The 21,763-nt window shown below is 38.7% G+C and overlaps 1 protein-coding gene across 45 annotated transcripts in view; it reads left to right on the top strand.

Annotated features, from left to right (window-relative positions):
* Positions 1 to 17,533, top strand: part of LOC135704034 (zinc finger protein 420-like) — a 111,987-nt gene extending 94,454 nt beyond the window's left edge. For 43 of the 45 annotated variants that reach the window (XM_065225435.1, XM_065225436.1, XM_065225437.1 and 40 more), the window contains one exon: positions 13,910 to 17,533. In XM_065225435.1, the coding sequence (XP_065081507.1) occupies positions 13,910 to 14,538 (629 nt within the window). In that variant the 3' untranslated portion in view covers positions 14,539 to 17,533. The remainder of the gene's footprint in view (positions 1 to 13,909) is intronic. The other 2 variants (XM_065225419.1, XM_065225423.1) reach the window with 1 other exon arrangement.
* Positions 17,534 to 21,763: the final 4,230 nt, after the last annotated feature.

Here is a 21,763-nt window from a genome sequence, read left to right on the forward strand (position 1 = left end):
ATTCGCTAGTTGTTGCAGGTTAAACAGAATGGTAGTGAACCCAGCCAAATGCTCCGCTATTACGTTCTCACGAAAACAACAACCGATAATATTTAGCTATGACCTGCTTGGCTCGACAATCGAACGCGTGAATCAGGTGAAAGACTTGGGTGTGATCTTGGATTTGCAGCTTTCATTCTAGCAACACATTGCATATGTTGTTGATAAGGCTTCAAGAACTTTAGGGTTCATTTTTAGGATAGCTAAAAACTTCACTGATATCTACTGTCTAAAATCTCTCTATTGTTCGCTTGTTCGATCGACGCTTGAGTATTGTTCATCGGTTTGGAACCCAAACTACAACAACGGTGCCGAGAGAATTGAATCTGTTCAACGTCGCTTTCTTCGTTTTGCGTTGCGTAGAATGTCTTGGAATGATCCGTTTCGATTACCCAGTTACGAAAGCCGTTGTCAACTTATCGACCTAGAACTTCTCCGGACTAGAAGAGACACAAGCAGAGCCCAACCGTGGCCGATATCCTGCAAGGAAGGACAGATTGCGAGGCTATCCTGAGGTAAATTGACCTGAATGTTCAACCCCGACCGCTTCGTAATAACCTTATGCTAAGACTGCCTCTACGTTGCACAAATTATGGAGCGTACTGTGCGATTTGCGGACTGCAGAGAACATTCAACAGAGTTGCATCTGTTTTCGACTTTCATCTCTCCCGTGATGCGCTTCGTCGAAAGTTTTCTTCTGTTTTTCGCCGGCAGGAGTAACTGACTATAAGATATATGTTTTTTAATGTTTTTTTATGTTATGACCATTCTTGAATGTATTTTTTTATCATAGTTGATAAGGTTAACATCATTGGGGCTTCATCCAGCCTGTTGATGTAAAACAACAATAAAACAATAAAACAGACTGCCGTGGAGTGTCAACACCATTCTCCTCCTGTCCATCGGTTGATCCACTATCCTCCAGAGTTTGGTCTTCATCGTCGGTCGTTTGATTTTGAAAATCATCATAAGTTGACTCGTAGCCGTAGAAATCCTCATCGCTGGAATCTCAACGGGGACGTCGCGACTTTAGCAGGTTCAATCGGCGTTAGGAATACTGCATCACGGCTCACAGTCAGCTTGTCATTCTCAGGATCCATAAAGCGATACGCCTTGTACCTACTGCAGAGAATATCCAACGAACACCAGTTTTCTTGATTTCGTCTCTAGCTGGGATCTCTTCTGTTGGGGAATCCACACGTACGCTGGTGATCCAAAAATCTTCAAATGACTTAGATCCGGCTTCGATCCACTCCACATTTCGATCGGAGTCTTCTGCAAAGGTTTGGTTGGCAAACGGTTCTGCAAATAATTGGCCGTGTTGACAGCATCGGCCCAGTACTTCAACGGCAAACGTGAATCGATGACCATGTAAAGCGCCATCTCCACCAGTGAACCAGTATCTGCAACGGTAAACTGCTGCTTGATCCCTTCTTCTTTGCAGAATCTATCTAACACGTCGTTTTGGAACTCGCCACCTTAATCCGAACGGATGGCTTTAGGCGTTCTACCAAACAGCGTTTTCACGAACCTCACGTATTCCTTGATCCGATCACTCACCTCTGATTTGTTTTTCAGGAAATACACGACACAATAGTGGGTGACATCGTCGATCAGAGTTAGGAAATATCGACATCCCCAAGGCGTTGGTGTTCGCATAGGACCGCATACGTCCGAGTGAACAAGATCCAACGCCTGGTTTGATTTGCGTATTGACTTTTTCGGGAACGGAAGACGTGTCAGCTTTCCTTCCAGACAACATTCGCCCACTGCACGGCAGCCAACAGTCTTCAACATTGATTCCGGTCGCCAATTCCTTGGTCTCGAGCTCTCGAACGGCATCATGATCACGGTGTCCTAAGATGCGATGCCACGTGTGTTGACAACTTGATGTGAGCTTGCTCTCTCTTGACGCTAATGCTTCGTGAGCAATAGTCATATAGTACAATCCACCAGTAGATGTAGCACCACCGACAAGCTTCTCATCTTTCAAAATACGGCACCCATTGGCATCGAAGACTATAGTGGCACCTTTCACGGTAAGATGAGGTTCGACTCAAAATCCGGCACGTACAAATCGTACAATACATCTGTGAGGACTACTTTTTTGGACTGTTCACCCTCGGGAGGAACGAATGGCAGATGACACGATCCGATTCCCTTTGCAGACGCTTTCTTGCCGTCCGCCAAAATGACTTCCTGCTGCACGCTTCCATCCAAATCCTCAAACGAATCCAAATTCGCACACATGTGGGAGGTTGCTCCTGAGTCGATTACCCACGCATTTACCAGGTTCAAGTTGCTTCTTGCCGCAAACGAGTATTCACTTGTCGAGTGACTAATGCAAACTGAGTTTATTGAAATCAAATTATTATCTAGACTACTGTGATTGGACCCTTCAGTAGAGTTGCTTCAGCTTACTCCTTCAGTTATGATGTAATTTAATTTGAATACAACAGTTAATCTAATTTTGGTTGACTTACCGATTAACACAGCTAAAATGAGAGCAAATTTTCACACGTTTGAATCAAACGGAAAACTAATCCTGCTTTCAATTAAATCAATTGTATTACTGATTTTGCATTCATAATATTTAAGTGCAAACGGGCCTGGCGTAAATCGTTAGCATCCATGATTCTGCTCGATCCAGCTGTGTCCATCAAAAATCATTCCCTTGAGCGCATTGGAGCGCTTTTGAGTAAATGCATTAATGGTAAAGAGTTAAGCTGGGCTTACACAAGACAAGTCATTGATCAACTCACTAGAATTCAATTGGCTTGAAAAGTTGAGCCTGGCTCAACATTTTTTTCAATTCAAGCTAGTTAAATGGCATAGTTTACACTTTCAAGTCAGTCGAATTCAACTGAGTAGATCAATTGACTTGCCTTGTCTAAACCCAGCTTTAAGAGAAGATAATGATTTTTTTCTGAATACTTTTAGTTCTTGTTCCTTATTGTGTTCTTAACAGCTTGATTAGCTCAGAGAACGAACTAAATGAGAATTTAGGATAATGGTCTTGCTTGGGAGTTTTTTTTTCATTGCTTGGAGTAGCATTTTTATTTTGAATAATGATTCAAAGATACGTAGACAAGCATTGCTTTGACAGCATACAGTGGCTGTATTAAGTATTCTAGGTCTTCATTGTAAACCTGATTAGCTCGTAAAATTAGCTTCACAGTAAAGTTTTAGTATGGTAATGTTGTTGCTATTGCAATTTAGATGGAATTACCTTACAGAATTTTGGAGATGAAAGCGTTGTATTTACTATTTTCCACCGGAGGAATCCGCCCGCGAATTAGCTTTTGGTATATTATCCGGAATAATTTTCTTACGGAGCTGGATCTCAAAATGTGCTCAAGGCAAAACAAATATAATGGGATTAAAAACAAGTGTTTCATATGTGAAATGCAGAGTGAGCAGTGAACTGGGAAAACCGGCAAAAAGCTAAAACTTGAAGTCGACGGGAAAATCCCATGAATTTAGTTGACAAATCTGGAAAAATATACCTAGTCCTCTCTTGGAAAACAATAAGATTTCAAGACCCTTGGACTGGTCTAGATTTTCAGGATAACTACAGTCACGTTGAAGAACTATTAAGAGAATTTTAGATTTTTTTTTTCCAAAACAAATTTGAGCAGATTTTAGAATGAACTCTAGAGATATCACCAAGGTATTTCAGAGAATATTTTCTAAGGAGCTTTGGGAAAACCTCAAGGAGAGTTTTTACTAGATCTACCAAGAGTGAAGAGGATTCCAGGATTCTTCAAAATTACCAACGAACGCGAATTTTGAGGGTACAATTCCAAAATAATTTGGCGAAGACCTTTAAGGATAGTCCGAGTATAATACCTAGCGCATTTCGAAAGAAATTTCTAGAGAATGTTAATGAGAATTCCATGCAATTTTCAGACAAATTTAGAGGAGAACGCCAAGATAATTCTGAGCAAAATTTGAAGACAATTCTCAGCGGGAGAATTTTTCCTGCCAGATGGTGTTGGTAGAGGGAAGGGGGGATTACAAGTTTTGCTTACAAAATCTATTAGGCCCCTTTCAATTGTTGGTCTGAGGTGAATTCTACGGAGAATTTCATGCAAATTAAAAAAAAATTGTAGCTCCAGAGAAAATTGCAACCCTATTTTAGACGAATTCTGCAAAGATCTCTGTGAAAGGAAATTAATCTTAAGGAAAGGCTTGAGAACAATCAAATAAAAGACTGTGTTTTGAGCGAAATTTTCATACATAAATTGTGAAGACTTCGAACCTGTCGCAGATCCAAATTCAAGATCCAGCAAAGGTGCTGCTGTCTCAGAAATTACCATTTAACCTTCGGCTTAATCGCATTCAGCTTAATTAAAATACCTACACCGCGATAATTTCCAAAATTCCGGGAAAAAAACGGGACAATTGCTAATCGAGATTTGCTGTTCACAAAGAAGATGAAGGTGATTAGGATGCGTATCCTTCCCGTGTTTAGCAATACGAGATTTTTGTCTTTTTTGCATTCTATAAAATGTATGGAATGCTGTATTTAATTTGAAATTTTACTGGACCACTCTTCATGGGTTAGAGGTCCGTGTGGTAATTCATGAAAAAATTTCCATAAAGCACTAATATATTCTGAGGAAAGTTATAGCTGATGGGGTTGTGTTGCCAAAACCGGGTAGGCACGGCACTTTTTGAAAATTACTGGAAAATCAGGGAATTTTGTTTTCTTCGTTGAGTCGACACCCTGATCAGAGCAGTTCCACGATAAGTGCAAACAATAAATTAATTTTTGACTCGTCCTTCTCCCGATTTGCATGAAATTTTTCTTAGTTGTTTGTTATCGGGAATCATTCAAATTTGTGCTAAAATTCCATTTTGCATCATGTAAATTTTTCCAAAATGGCGTCTTTGACATTTTTCACTAAATTGTAGCACGATCGTTTTCGAAAACATCACTTCTGATCGCAATGATTTCTGAGACAAAATTGTAGCACTCGGATAGGTGTGCGATATTAGGAACATTAGGGGGGTTGTGATACATTACTGAATGAGATTCTCCCTTCTTCTGATTCCTACCCATTATTTCGGCATTTGAGGTAATGGATTTCGGATTGATGGTGTTCGGGGAAGTGACATGCGGGGTAATGTACAACAACCAAATCCTATCTGAACTTTCTTGAAAGATTTCTGTGGAATCTGTAGATGATTATGCTTAAACTTAACTATAAATCAATCCTGAACGTTTAGGATTTTTAAGAGTTTTGATTGTCTGGGATCCTGAAATCTATCCGAAGCAGTAAGACATTAAACAAATTTCGAAGCTTAATCATTTTTGTCTATGGATCTCTCACTCACTCTCTCACTCGAATTCTCCAGAACATTGAACATTGAAGAAATCGGGAATTTGAAAAGTACCGTATGCGTGATAATGTTTGCACCATTGAGCAATGTCAAAATTTAAAATAAATTCTCGAAAATTTCGTTTTCGAGTCTTAAAGTATGTTAATCATCGCCCGAGTTTCCACTTGCTGCAATTACGGCCTCCAAACGCTTCCGGAATGCACGGCAGGTTCTAATAATGTAGTCTGGATCCATTTCTCTCCAGGTACGGGTCAATGTTTGTCTGAGGCTTGCTGTACTCGGGTGGCGTTTAGAACAGGCATTGGCCTTCATGACGCGCCATATTGAGTAATCCAGTGGATTAAGATCGGGGCTGGATGGCGGCCAAATATCCTTCGCCCAGAACGGAAGATGTTCCTGCAACCACTTCTGAGTGGGGTTCGAGGTGTGGCACGGAGCCCCATCTTGTTGAAATACAACATTTGGCTTCGGACCGTACTGTTCTTTGATCCACGGAAGAGCATACTTACTTAAAATCCCGATGTAGACCTCCGTGTTGACCTTGTCGCCTTCTGGAATGAACACCGGGTCCTTTTTTTTTTGCCATCGGAAGCCACCAATCCAAACACCATAACGCTAGCAGGATGCTTGGTCAGATACACGTTCTTCGGCCACGTCTTTTACCGGAAGAGAACTAACATACCGGTCGGTTCTGGAATTTGATACGGAATCGACGGTAAACTTGCTCTCGTCGGTGAACAGGATTACCGGATTTTTTCGCTTAAGGAAGTTCAAGATTTTCTTGCATCGTTCGACTCGTAGCTCCCTGATGCGATTGGTAATCATGTGAGTTTTTTTTTTCGTGCCCTCGACTTCGCCCCGCAATCTTCCTTTACGATCTTCCGTGCCGTAAAGTCACTGATCCCGTGTTCCTTTGCCATGTTCCTTATTGAACGCTCTGGATTCAAACGAATCTTCCTTTTGATAGCAGCGATAACCCTCGGAACCCGAGCTGACCTCGGACGACCTGTGGCAACCTTCGCGGATAGTTGTCCTTTCTTTTCTCGGTCTAAAACCCTTTTGACGGTCCACCGGGACACACCCACGGCGATTGAAATGTCTTTTTGCGACATTTGCGTGTGGGACAAATCATGAATACGCTGTCACTTCGTCATGGTGCAACTGTCAAACTAAGTAAATCATTTTCTTTTATACACAGCCTACGTGCATGCAAAGAAAATCAAGGCATTGTATGCACAGGTGAAACGGGAACCTTATTTGTACGATGGTGCAAACATTATCAAGCATACGGTACCAAAGAATTCTCCCAAAGAATACCTTGGAATTCATCTGAGATTCTTCTCACAACCCCGGAATTCTGTTTTAACATTTCTGGCTAGATTTGCCTTTAAATTCTCCACGTAGTTTCCTTGCAAAGTTTCCTTAGATTTCCTGAAATTTTCCTTTGAATTCTATTTGGAATTTCCTTGAAACTATCCTCAGGAATTTCATGAAATTCTCCACAGAATATTTTAGATTCAATTAAATTCCTCAAAAATTCCTTTGACATTTGTTCAGGATTTCCTTTGAATTCTCTTTAGGAGTAATCTTAGCCTTAAACTATCTTAGCCTGTAGAGTTGAAGACATACTTCAAACCTCCGCGTACATCGTACGGGTTAGGCAAAGAGTGTGCGTTTGACTTGTACTGTCGCATTCATGGCCCTTCGCTCATTTTCAACTTCTATTCAATTTTCATACTGCCGTACTCTAACGGAACTATCTACCTACCCTCTTCTAAAGACCATTCTCTACCTAATAAATTATAACACTAAAGCTTCATGTTAGATAGCATTTCCAAAAAACTCTGATATATTTGAATCAACAAAATGGTTTTTAGAATCAACAAAAGGATTATTGTCTCTACAACCAGTTCACCAGTTCATAAATATTTTTCGATGAATTAATCGAATAATATATTTGAATCAATTCTAAAAATCTATTAGGCCATCTAAGTCAAAAATATATCATTTCGAATTTAAAAATCATTTTTCTACGTGCAAGTTCATTAGATTTCAGCTCAGAATTACTTCAGATTTCTAGTACCAACCATCTTGGAGTTCTTCTTAGAATCCGCCCCTGGAATCAGCAGGAATGGAATTCTACTCAACACCATCGTGAAGGCATTCATTAGATTTGACTTGAAGTTCTTTGAATTATCCTCAGAACTACCTTGGAGTTATAGTTCCTCTGAAATTTTAGCTTTAGCTCAGTCGGTAAAGGCGCAGCTTCAAAGCAAGTTCATGCTAGAGGCGACTGAGTTCGATTCCCGTCCGATCTATTAATTTTTCGGGTTGGCAAATTTCTCTACTTCCTTGGGCATAGGATGGTACAGGCATAGAAAGCTCTCAATAAAAATGTGAAAGTACTTCAAAGAACACTGAGAGCAGGCGAACATCTAATATGCTATAAGCAATAAGCTTGAAATGCCATGTAGTACTATACAAATGGTATTTTTAGGCAATGAAAACAGAATATTTTTTATGTCGCGGATTAGTATTTGAAGTCGCGAATTTCTTTTGAGAAAATCGCGGATTTCGCCCTGGACTTTGGATGTTAATCTAAGTGCATGACATGTTTTGCAGTGTCAGGTACTCTTTTTTGTAGTCTGTGAGAGGGAAGTAACAAATCGAGTATCCTCAAAACACATGGCATGTACAGAGATTGAGCTCGTTAGAGAGAGAGAGAGAGAATAGTGTGAGAGACAAAGTAGCTTACTCACTTGGTAGTAAGGTTGAAAGTGAACTGTATGGGAATGGACGGATTTATTGATTTTACAGTTCATTAATAAATAAATTTTAAAGTAAAAGCTCCAAACAAAGTACTATCTCTATGCACTTGGTCACATGAATTCTTGAATACTGTTTGTAATTATTGGAAATAATTGATTTTATCTCTTCTCCCATACTGAATTTCAACAATGCCTACCAAGGAAACAGCGCCATATCTGGGAAAAGCCTTTATGGACATCACTTGATTTCATAAAAATCGCGTATGAATCTTCGACAATACGATTTCTTATGGAAATCATAAGTTTGGCTTTTGGAATTTGGTAACTGAAATAGAAACATTAGAAAAAAAGTGTCTCCAATTAAGTTGTGTCTTACTATTAAGCCCTCATGTGTCAATTTAGGGTGGTTCTTACTATCAAAATTTAACATGACACAGAAATAAATTTATACATTCTTCGGCAAATATGTAGCTCAACTAATTTCAAGCAACTTTGTTTAAGACAGCTTTTTGTATCTTTTGAATTGAGCAATTTTCCAAAATTAACATATAGAGTGTCTCTAAAAACAGTTTTCTGCTCTATTTTTTATTTCAAATTTCTCAGCAAATTTTTCTTCAGATATGCCTAGATCGAGCTGCAATTAGGGCGTAACAGCTTTTGTAAACAATTACTTCTTTCGATGATTTCTAGAAAGTTAAGGAAAGTTGACATCACCATCAGGTAGGGCAAGACTTCCCCTACCCGATGGTCATGTTGGTTCGCCTGGGCGTACCTTGAGTTCGTAGAAATCATCGAGAGAAGTCATTGTTTACAAAGGCTGTTACACCCTAATTCCAGCTCTATCTAGATGTTCTAAAACTTTTGAAGACGCAATTTTTACCGTCCAAAACTTGGCGATACCTTTTGCCGAGCTAGAGTAATTGACGATTTTTTTTCTTTCATTAAAATACCCCCTTTTTAAACGTTAATACATCAGGTTAGGGCAGTCAAACATTATGACGACATTTGAAAGGGGGTCCCTAATAAACGGGTACCATACACTAACGATATCATAGATGGTGCGAGCATCCCACTTTAAAGTTGGGATGATATCCCGAATTGGTGGTTAGGCGCTTCTTATGGTTATTGTTTATGCGGGGTATATTATTCTATATAATATCCAACAAATAGTAACAATTGGACTTATTTTTTTTTTAATATAACTGGGTAGAACTTCTTTATAAAAAGAGATAAAAAAAGGTGATTTTATAATAAAACATGAATATTCTGAGATCTTGGTTGTATTGATACAACTTGTAAAAACAAAATATAGAACTTAAAGGAAATTCATAAAGCTTCGAAAATAGATTAGGGAACTTTATAGATGCTCAAGGAACATTTTATGAGTTATAAGAAATTCGTGCAGGTTGAGCAAACTTGGTTTAAATTCAGTTCTAGTAGCTACGTAAAATCTTCGTAAAATTTCAAAACAACATCTCATGAAGCTTCAAAAGTCACTAGATGATGATTCTAGATGTCTGTAGAAATTTGAATTCAAACAGTTAAACACAAAAGATGGTTTTCAAAGTTGCTTAAATTAGCTAAGCTACAACTTTGCCGTAGAATAATACCTTTATTTCTACTAATAAAAAAGTTAAATGTTTGATTTCAATGATAATAAGAACCACCCTACGATTAATTGCGTTGTTTAGGGGTATTGAGGTAAAAACATATTTGTTATCTGCATTTAAAATGGAACCGAAATCCAAAATTTCATCAATTTTGGCACACTGGCACTATTTTAAATAATTACGATTACATTAGCAAAAATCACCAGCTTAGCGCCCCTTGGTGGGACTTTGTATGGGAGCGAGCTGCCAGTTTGTCATTTTAGTGTCAAACAGTGAAATTATTATTTTGCTTTAAATCTTGATTTAAAAATCGAGATGAAGTGTATGGGTTCGAAAAAAATATCGCTGTGCTCAGAAAACGAAGCCCTTTCAGATGATGTATAAAAACCGATATATTTTTTTTCAAAATTAAAGAACCCAATTGACACCAACATGAGCGCTTAACTTGTAACTATGTAGAAGTAACTATGTTAAAGACACTTTTTACAGGGTGGCCAGCAAACCGGGAAAACCGGGAATACCGGGAAATATCCGGAAATTTGAAAAGTAACCGGGAAAACCGGGAAAAACCCGGGAATTCGGTGAGAGAACCGGGAAAATAAATTAACCATACCATAGGATAAACCAGAATTTCAGAATAAATCATTGAAACAGAGTTATCCTTTACCAAATGAATGTCTTGCTCTATTTGCTGCATAATTTTTTTCAGTTTCCCGTGTTATTGTTTTTAGAATTTAATCACTCAGCAATATTGAAAATTGATTTTTGTCGTCTTAATTTCAGATGTAAAGTGCATGGTCCTCAAAAGAAAATATTGAAGATGCTGGACTTTCAAAGCAAATATTTGTAAAAACCAAAATTGAATTATTCTTTTCCGGGGGTTTAATTTTTCGTTGTTCAAAATTCTCATGACATGAAATCCAGAATTAACTTGGAATTCGGCTCTGAATTATCTTGAAATTGTTCTCAAATAAACCAGAAGACACTCCGCGTAATAATTGCCGTTGAATTCCTTTTGGAATTTCCTTGCAACCCCGTCTAAGAATTTAATTGGAATGCTTCTTAGAATTCCCTTAAGCCTATTCGGAGACTTTGATTCCTTTGAAAATATTTTCAAAAATTTCTTTTAACTTTATTCAAAACAGCAGAAATCTTTCGAAATTTTATTTAGAAACCCCTTGGAGTATTTTAAAGAATTTCTTTCTAATTCTCAAAATTTTTTGCAATAAATTTTGTTGGAGTTCTGTGATGAATCTTCCGCACTAGGGTTGAAATTATGTCCAGCACAATCTAAGAACACTGTTTCTTGTTGAATTCTGATCATAATTCTCTTGGAATTCTTCTTAAAATTCATCTCTAATTTTCTTCACAATACCCATACAAATCTCATCAGAATCACGTAGGAATTTTCCGCAATGTTATGTTTTTGACAACTCCTTTTTAAATCTTCTAAAATTATCTAACAATTTAATTTAGAATTTGCATTCTTCTCCACAGAAATCCTTCCAAATTCATCTAACAATTATTAGGGTTTTCATGTCAGAATAATTCTGGAAATCTGCTCAAAACTTTTCCTTCGAAAACTGTGTGGGAATCTTTCTCAATATTTGTTTGAAATCAAAACTTTGAATTCTTTTAAAATTTACTAAAAAAACCAGGGTTTGTCCGCTAGATTCTATAGATTGTTATGTAATTTGTTATAACCCTTAAAATGCTTCCAAGTCTCAGAGCGTGACAATTATGACTCCACGACTCATAAGTATTATATATATTTAATTTTTCATATCGGTTATCTTGATTTTTTTTCCAAAATCTCACATTTTAATTATTTTTACTCCAAATCTTGCATCACAAAGATTGTTAGTTATCACAAATTTTGAAAAAAAGTTCTAGTTTCAGACACTACTCAAATTTTAAAGCCCCAGAATCTTGGGAATCTTCTTAAATCATATTTTTTGTCCTTTTAGTAAATTCCTTTCAGAGCGTTCCTAAAAATGCGTTCAATTTGGTTTTTTTGTTTAATATTTACAACCGGGAATTTGTTAAGATTTAAACCGGGAAAACCGAGAAAAAACCGGGAATTTCAAAATGAAAATTCACTGGCCACCCTGTTTTTATCTAATGTTTCAATTTCAGGCTCTAAATGCATCATCCTGTTAAATTCCCATTCTGGACTACACACTAAGATTATTTCACCGAAATCTGTGAAATTTTACCGAAATCTCAACAGCTGAACTTTCGGTAAACAGTACGGTGATTTTTCACAGATTTCCTGTAATTTTGCACCGAATATCTTACCAAACGTTCAGCTGTTGAGATTTCGGTAAAATTTCACAGATTTCGGTAGAATAATCTGAGTGTGTACTGTGCATCGGCGTAGCTAATGGGAGTGCTTAGGGCCCCCTTCAGAATGAACTAGGCAGGCAGAATTTTTTGAAGATTTATATAATTTAAATTGTTGGTATAAGAATCACTAAAAACATCTGCATTCGGCTTGGAACATTCTGGATGGGGCAGACACTCTAGGCACCCTCATTAGCTACGCCAATACCAGATGGTAAACTATCTATTTATCGGTATGGGTAAAGTTTTTCCTCATTCATGCCAAATGGCCATTATGCCGAACGGACTTCTAGGCTTTTGACGCTTCTATTGCGAGCGTTTTGCCGGCTCTCATCTTAGTGTTCTAGATCAGTTCCACAGTGATTAATTGAGAACTGTCTATACGGCCAATGAGAACGATCCAAATTTGAGTTTAGTTTACTCATAAATAACAAAAAGTGCATGAACTCAGCGATGAGTATATTTCCCTCATGTTTTTCCAGGTTTATCCAGGAAAAAAAAATCCCGAATATGAGAAAAGTCTAGATTTGATTCACCCAGTCTATTGTTACTACTCCTACACGGCCAACCAAAACAACTCAGCGACTGAATTCAATTGACTCATAGCATTTTCTTTCCCTACGAAATTTACTCATATTTGGAAAAACCTACCTATGAGCAACTGCAGGTTTTTCCCAATATGAGTAAATTTCGTATGGAATGAAAATGCTCCGAGTCAATTGAATTCAGTCGCTGAGTTGTTCTGGTTTGCCGTGTAGGCAGATTTTTGAGGTTTTCCACAGGAAAACATGAGGGAAATCAACTCACCGCTGAGTTCCTGCACTTTTTGCGATTTTATGAGTAAACTGAACTCAAATATGGGTCGTTCTCATTGGCCGTGTGAGCCAACCAATGCATACATTTTTCATTTGAAATTGTGTGGCAGCACAATGATACTCTATGCCAGGGAAGTCAACACAACTTCCGGCCCGAAGGATTTCCTCGACCAGGAAATACCAAGCTTAAGTGAATTCATTTCACTTTGATTTCGACATGCACGGCCTATGAGATCAACCTAAATAGGAGTTCAGCGATGGGTGAATTTGTCAATTTTCCTCATTCAGGCAGATCTTTGAGGTTTTCCACAGGAAAGCATGAGGAAAATTAACCCATCGCTGCGTTCCTGCACTTTTTACGATTTATGAGTAAACTGAACTCAAATTTGGGTTGATCTCATTTGCCGTGTGTTACTTTCAATTTTCGGATTTAAATCGACACTAGTAATGAGCTGTACAAAATCACGAATCCTGCTGCTAAGTAAATTACAAACCATTCCCCTATATAACCCGAATGCTACGAATGCTAACTAACTCTAAATATGCGACTAACAACAACCACTGATGCATGCAACTAATAATGACAACTAGACAATTATAATGCTTTTGGAAGAACGTTCCCTCCCCCGCGTGTTAACTTTTGGTTACAGTGTGTGCTTCTAAGTACTTTCCTAAATGCAGTTTACCTGAACAAAAATATTCAATGACCATTGGTTCGGTTGAATGTGAATCGAAAAGTGACCATGATGGATGATATTTTTCTACTTTATTGTAACGTGCACCAATTGTGAATGTGCCGTAAAGAGTAAAAGATGAACGTTACCGAGTAATTTCGTTCGTAAGAAAACGCTGAAAAACTAAATGATCGTTTCTATCTCTCTCGTTGTTCCCTTCCATTCCCGGTTTGATGAACGAAAACAAACCTCGAAATGCAATGCAAAAATACGAATCCAAAACCAAACCAAAATGCAATATGAATACAAAACAGTATCTCAGCCAACGTCGGTGGTGACGTCCCCGGCTCAGGCTTCGTCCACAATCACATCGATCATCCCCAATACTCATCCATCGCAGCACCATCACATTCAACCGAAAATGGAACAGAAATCTCAGATACATCATCTTCCGATTCCCCATCAGCATCAGGCTCACCAGTTGCACCACCACATCTCGGCGCCGATGCATCTGCCCCCACCAAACCCCCAACAGTTGGCAGCGCTCGCCCTGCATCATCAGGTGGCCCAGCAACAACAGCAACAACAACAATCCTCACCCTCAACGGGCCGACCACAGCCTTCTCCTCGTACATCACATCCGCCGCAGCAGCAGCAGCAGCCGCATCCACAGCAACAGCAGCAGCCGGGGCCGCCCCAGGTCCCCCAGGGCCCCCCGGGCCCCCCGGAAAACCCACAGCAGGGCCAACTGCCGCAGCCGCAGCAACCGGGCCCGGGCCCAACTGGACCCCTGCCACCACCACACCATACGGTCCCGGTTACTATTATAACCCACGCTGGCACAATTAATCCGATGCCGGACGGCCTGAACAATCGGGTTGGCACGATTCAGATGCACCACCTGAATGCGGCCCAGTCGGAGGAACACACGGTGGTTTACTGAGCCAGTAACCAGGAAACATTAACACGTTTGTAGTAGAATGCGCATGCGCTCCTATGACTCCAATGACGACAACACAAAAGCAAACGATGCGTTCAACTTAAAGAGGGAGGATTTAAAAGTACAGATTTGCAATTAGTAGTTTTTAGAACAGAACAAACACACCTTTCTAGGAGGAACATTACTTGTAACCAGTAATAGACATAGTGGAAAACTTGTATGCGACAAAAGGAAAAAAGTACTAAAAACAAATATGTAATTATACAATTATATATACACAAAACAACAGAAAACAAACAATAACAAAATGATGGATAACATATTGGATCGATATCAGATATCGATGAAAAACTAACTAAAAGTAATAAGGTAAACATAATATATAAAAAAAAAACAAACAGCAAGAGTTGGAAGAACAGACACACAAAATAACGGTAATATAGAGAAAAGTAACAAAATTGAAAATATGCTAAAAGTGGACATATTGAGATAATATATATATTGTAGTGGCAACAAATCCAACACAAAGCAAAACTGACTGTTTACAACGTTCTTTTTTGTTCGATACGTGCAAACAGCAGCAGCCAGTCGTGATAGAGAGTAACCCAACAGACACCGTTATAAAACAAAACAAAACATAAAGCAGTGAATAATGAATAAAAACAAAACAAACAAAAACCCTTAGGTAAAGCTATTACAAGATGATCATAGAAACCAATACTTAAGCAAGTAAGCAAATTGTTGAAAATAGGTGAAATAAACAAATAGTAATTGATTTTACCCCGCAGTTGAATAAAGTAAAACAAGTTAATCAGAGAACTGAACGAAGGAAGGTTGCTGGACAAACTCAAGCGAAATAAAAAAAAACTAAAATTGGAACACACGTTTTCGGAAAGGGAAATCAAAAGAGATAGGATGCAAGTTCGATTCGAGCCTGAACTGCTGAAGCAAAGGATGAAATGAAAAAAAAAACAACAACAGTTGCGAACAAAGTAAGGCAACACTAAATGAATAGTACAACAATATTAAACAGTAACTATTAATTAGTAGAGAAACAAAAAAAAAAAAACAAATGATCGTTTGGAAACTAAGAGCACCACAAACTTGAGGGAAGTTTTAATAGAAAACACAAAATGAGAGAGAGAGAGAGTGCGTATTCAACACAAACAAAGTCATACTAACTTCATCCTCTTCGCGCCCGTTTAACAAACATACTAACTGGAAAAGTCGCCATATTTGCTGCCGCCATAAATGAAGAGAACGGACATTGGAAAAATAACTTGTCACTCCATCAACACACCAACACAACAACTCTGTAATAGTCTTACACCTAGAAGAACTCAATTCATCATCACCACCACCACCCCATCATATTTTACCAGAACCGAACGATACACAAACAATAGGTACACTGATTATAATTAGCCGAGAGCGTATCCGCACGCACCTGCGGTAAAACTCAAACCAATACAAACACCGATCACAGACTCAGCACACATACACACACTCTCAATAGTAGCGTGTAATAGAATGGAAAGCAAACACAATAGAACATAACTAACCCCTTCAATTTCCCCCAGAAAAGAAAAACAGCAGAACAATTATTTTTCTACATGTCTTGTGTGTTTTTGTAATACTGAATAATGAAGTGTGAGAGAAAGAGAAGTAGTGAAGAGAGGGAGACCCGACGACGATAGAAGGAGAGCGATTGAGATTCGTTTTTTTCCTCACTGATTTTTCACCACAGAACAGAACAGGTTTTCATTTTCAATCACTTTCTATGCCACTATCGTGCAAATTCGCGTCGAAATACGTGGATTGGCGCGCGTGCACACAACCCAGCAGCAGGAGGATTTTTCTGCAATTGAGCACAAAAGTTCGCCTCTGCCGCCGTGTGCTTTATTTAACCATAACTTAACAATAGTTCCATAGAATCTATAAACAATAGTAACCAGTTTTATCCACACACGCATACTACGCAATAGAGCATAACTTTGCGGGAGGTCGGTTCCGACGGGGCTGCCTACCTAGGTCCCAGTGGGAAACGATTCCCCAAACAGCTACAAACTATACTAATTTTAATTCATACAGAATAAAATAGTCAGGAAAAGATTCTTCTTCTGATAATAAACCAGAGAAAAAAAATGTAACTGAGAGAGATAATATAAATGTAAGCTACAAGAGCCCCCAACCCTAACTAAGGCAGTACTGTTGATATAGAAAGACACTCACTTAATTAGGCGACCGACAAAGAGAAAGAGAGAGATAGAGAGATAGAGTGAGTGTTTGAACCCACAACAACTGATGTAGAAACAGAGAGTTTGAATTTCAACCCCAGATGTAGGCATTGAAGTCTTTTGTTTAACATATTTTCACACTACGATTTGAGTTGCATTTTTTACCGTTTTTTCTTTGATATAAGCACAACCATAACAATAAACAAACCAACAAACAATAAGCAGATCAGTATAGAACCACCGTAAACTACAACAACAAACAAACCAACAACAACAACAACAGCAGCAGCAGCATTAGAAGCAAACCAACAAACAAACAATAGGAAGAGTAATACAAACTTGTATACCAATAACTCAGCAGAAACACAAACACACTCACTGTCAATATGGGGGGTACCGGATCAAACCCGGAACCCCGCACAGCAATAGCAGAATCAAACAGGGGGAAGCTCGGAACGGCAGATGGTAGTCTGACTTCCGGGCTTCCGCAGCAGGACAAATGGACAATTTCAATCGTTCTAGGGTTTATTTGATTAAATCGATTTTCGTTTCACTTTTGCGTTGATTTCATTCATACTCACAAAGACTCTTTAAAACCAACGATTTTCGTTTTGAATTTTTCGTTTTGTTTTCATGCAAATTCCATCGAATGACAAACATCTTTAGGGCGGCCAATTTGAATAGTTATATTCCGCGCGTTTCAACTTACAGGCTCATTTCGGACTTGGGCAATAATGTTTCAGTAGTTTTACCGAATGAAAGCAATGAAAAAAGAAAAATCGCGAATCCATTTTCAGCGGTGCATGTGTGGCGTGCGCGAATCCAATATTCATAGTTCATAGTATAGTCATTGACGTGTGTGTATGTATCCCATAATTGTAAAGCATTGTGTAGACTTTTTCGGATAAGCAATCGAAATTATAAGGGCCGGTCCCTTCGAAGTTCATGATCTCAATTCACTTTTTTCGTCATCATCTCATTCATAAGCCATGTACGCGGTCGTACGGTTAGGTTATTTAGTCAAAAAACAAGACTCTCGCTTGGAACATTTTGTAAAATTTCTAGAAACGCGCTCCAATGTGCTGAGCACATGGAAAATCAACGAGTCCCGCACGCCACATGTCATCCACACAAAAAAAAACAATCAAAGAAGGTTGAAACGCGCTGCAATATAGTCGAGCAACTTTTGAAAGACTTTTACTACTACTACTACTACTACTACTTTCTAGTCATTTTAGCAGCTCCTTTATCACGATCTTAGCAAAGAAAAAGGAACAAACAACACGCCGAAATTCTGCGATCTCCAGCGCTCGTTTCGCTCACGAACCGAGCGCAGAACATCTCATGCAGAACGGACGCAGTCAGCCAATTTAAACGAGGAGAAACATCTTTGGAAGAAGAATTTTTATTACTCTTTTGATTTTGGGCAGAAACCCGTTCAACCGAATCAGCAAGCATAACGATATACAGCAACAAATCACAACAACCAACGGTAGCAGCAGCAGCAGCAAACAGTAATTGGAAAATGAAATGTTTTCACCACAACACAACAATCTTCAGTTTTCATGCATCTTTTTTCTTTTAAAAATAAAGAAAACACTCACACACAAATGTAGGTACTCACACGCCAATGCGATGTTAGGAGCGGAAATCGTTTCGTCGAATGTGCTGTATTTTGCGGTGAAGTGATAGACAAGCGCATTGCCATTGGTATTGCTAATCTAGTCTAGTCGAGCATTTGATTTGCACGGAGAGTCACTTCACACGAGGAGACAGACTCCCTTATTCTGTGAGTCACGTGACTCTCTGTCATCGGTGAGGTCAAAATTGTCACCTCATGTGGGGTGACTCTCCGGGCATACAAATGGAGAGTCACCTTACACGAGGTGACAATTGTCACCTCACCGGTGAGAGAGAGTCACGTGACTCGCAGAATAGGAAGGAGAGGGGGAATGGAATAAGGGGGGATAGTCGAGTAGTTTTTGGACGGTCTTCTACCAGTGATTTTATGAAAATGAGGCAGTTCATTTCGTATTTTTTAGGCCTATCATAAATAAGTTAAGTGTTTTTGAAGTTCTTGAAGATTTTTTGAAAAAGTATTGCTCCATGTTAAAGTTCGAGTGGTAGGCAACAGCGATTTCACAAAACTGGACCAAATAATTTATATTTTTTTATGAAACGCACAAATGTTGGCTACTTTTCTCGAGGTTCTGGAAGAAAAAATCTCAAAATAATGTTTTATTTCAAAGTTCGAGTGGTAGTAAACGTCATTTTAAGTGCTCGAATAAAATGGTTAATTGAATTCATTTGGAATTTGAGTGGTAGGTAACCCTATTTTAAACTGTGTCATGAGATTAATGTATCAAATAGTCGAGTAGTTTCGGTTCTACCTAATACCAGAGTATTTTTTTTAGAAATGTGGAACTAAATTCCAGATTTTTTAACGTCAATATAAACTGCTCAAATGGTGTTAGTAATTGACCACTTTGTCAAGCAGTTTCGGCGTGACTTTCTACCAGCGATTTCACAAAACTGGTTCAACTAATTTCTATTTTTTTATGAAACGCACAAATGTTGGCTACTTTTCTCGAGGTTCTAGAAGAAAAAATCTCAAAATAATGTTTCATTTCAAAGTTCGAGTGGTAGTAAACGTCATTTTATCTGCTCGAATTATGTTAGTAATTAATTAGTTATTCAAGCAGTTTAAAATTAGTGCTGTGACGTGGGCGTATTTATCGATAATATCGATATCGGTCTCTGAAAATATCGATATCATTTTGATATCGTATTTTGAATATCGATATCTCGGGTCTGATATCCAATAAGCAATGGAAAATACATTAAACATATTTCATTCACTTCCAACTTCATAATGCATGTGGAAAATCAAAAACATCGACATTACACAAACAAAAGTATTTTATCCGCTCTTCGAGGCTACATCACTCAAAATCCGCCGTGTTTTTGAAAATAAACGGTTCCAAGAGACCGAGATTGTAATATTTGACAGTAGTTTCCGATCCACCTGGAGTTCTATACCACTCCTCACGTACCTACATCTCAATATCTGATCAAAGCCGTCCACTTGGTTATCCTTCAGTTATTATTGCGTTGAATTATTACCTCGTGATAACTCCATACCAAATTATCGGTAGACATCTTTCCCATTGGCTCATCACGAACAAATTCTGCGTTACCAGATCCTTCAACTGTCGATGATTATTAACATCAAACCGATTTCGAATTTCGATTATCGTTGATATCGCATTTTTGAATACCGGTTATCGTATCGATAATTTAGACCCAATATTTATCGATAATATCGGACTTATCGATATCGTCACTGTTCTATTTAAAATGTCATTTCCTACCAATCGAACTTTGTCGTGGAACATTATTTTGATATTTCTTCTGCTAGAATTTCGAGAAAATAGGGTCTTATTTATGCTAAGCTTAAAGAATTATTGCTTCCTTTTCTTAAAATCGCTCACAAAGCTGCTCGACAACATGATTAATTAATCACTTATTCGAGCAGTTTTGCGACAACCTTGTTTAGAAAATGAGTCAGATCGCTATCAAGATTTCAAGCCTTATCATAAACAAAACCCTTTTTTCTCATTGGTTCTAGAAGAAAATTTCTCGAAATTTTGTTCCGCCATGATGTTCGAGTGGCAGGAAACCCAGTTTCAAACTGCTTAAATGATGTTGAAAATCACTAGCAAAATTCGAGTAGTTACAAATAATTAAAATTGCTGAAATAGAAAGTTACCCAGAAACTCACTCCTATTCTATGCTGCGTTCAAAACGGATTTCTCATACAAAACAATCTTTTTTAATGGGAACGTTTTGAACGAAATAGAGGACTTCACGGTGAATACGAAGTGAGATGACAACTTTTCACTCACGGTGAAGTGATTCCCATTTGATTTACTCGGGTATTCCTTCACCGTGGATGACAACTTGTCACTTCACTTCGTTTTCATCGTGAAGTGACACCCGTAATAAGCTAAGAGAAGAGGTGACAATACGGGGGCGAAAATGAACCACTTTTCTGTCAAACGTGAACCAGCTCCTGATTGGCCGATGTCATGTGCGTAAGATAGAGATAGAGATATAAATAAAAGAGGAAGAAGTCAATTGTCACCTCTTCCTCTTAGGTAATAAGGGCCAGAGAATAGGGTTGACTGCTTAATAGCAGGCTTGCTGAAACTCCTCAAACTCACTGGAGGTTCTAAAACACTCTTGTCCTGCGAGTTTATCCAGCCCTCACCTCGAGTGAGTGGCGGCAGGAATATGGAAGAAGTTCCTTTATTTAACGTCGGTCTCTGTTCCGCAATCTAGTGCCAATCACCGACGGACATCGATTGCCATCCATTGACGGCAATCGAATGTGCAGGAAGGCAGCTTCCACACCTGCGTAGGATATCGCACCCATTCAACACACATGGGCCGGGACCAACGACTTTACTTCCCTTCCGAAGGAAGACGTGACCAGAGATTAGGGCATATGGAAGAAGTAAACAAAAACTCCTCGAGAGAGAGGGATAGTGAACTTCAGCGAGAGGATGATTTTGACGGGAGGTGCTCTTTTCGAGACTCCGGATGACTTTTTTTGTTCGACGCAAGAAGCTCAGAGTTCACCCAGAGTGAGAGTAAGAGCGTGTGATAGAAAACATGAACATGAATGGCAGCAAACCTGACTCTCATTTTATCCCCCTTCGCTCACAAGCTCTGAAGCTCAGTGGAATGATTTGGCAGTAGCCATTCTACTCCTCAGAAAAATGCTACGCTCGGCGTATTTCAAACTCGCGAGCGAGGCTCCATCAAGCGCCTGCTTAATAGATTCACTTACACGGTCGTAGAATCTGACTCAAATTGGAGTCCTATATAGTCAGTTTTGCTAAAACCACGGTTATTTAGAGAAGGAGTAAACAACTGCTCGAATTTGAGTAAATGTCACTCATCCGACAAAATTTTGCTCAAATATGAGA

The sequence above is a fragment of the Ochlerotatus camptorhynchus genome, unplaced genomic scaffold (assembly GCF_037179485.1).
Source record: "Ochlerotatus camptorhynchus isolate MF236.1 unplaced genomic scaffold, CSIRO-AGI_Acam_v1.1 ptg000229l, whole genome shotgun sequence".
Classification (NCBI taxonomy): domain Eukaryota; kingdom Metazoa; phylum Arthropoda; class Insecta; order Diptera; family Culicidae; genus Ochlerotatus; species Ochlerotatus camptorhynchus.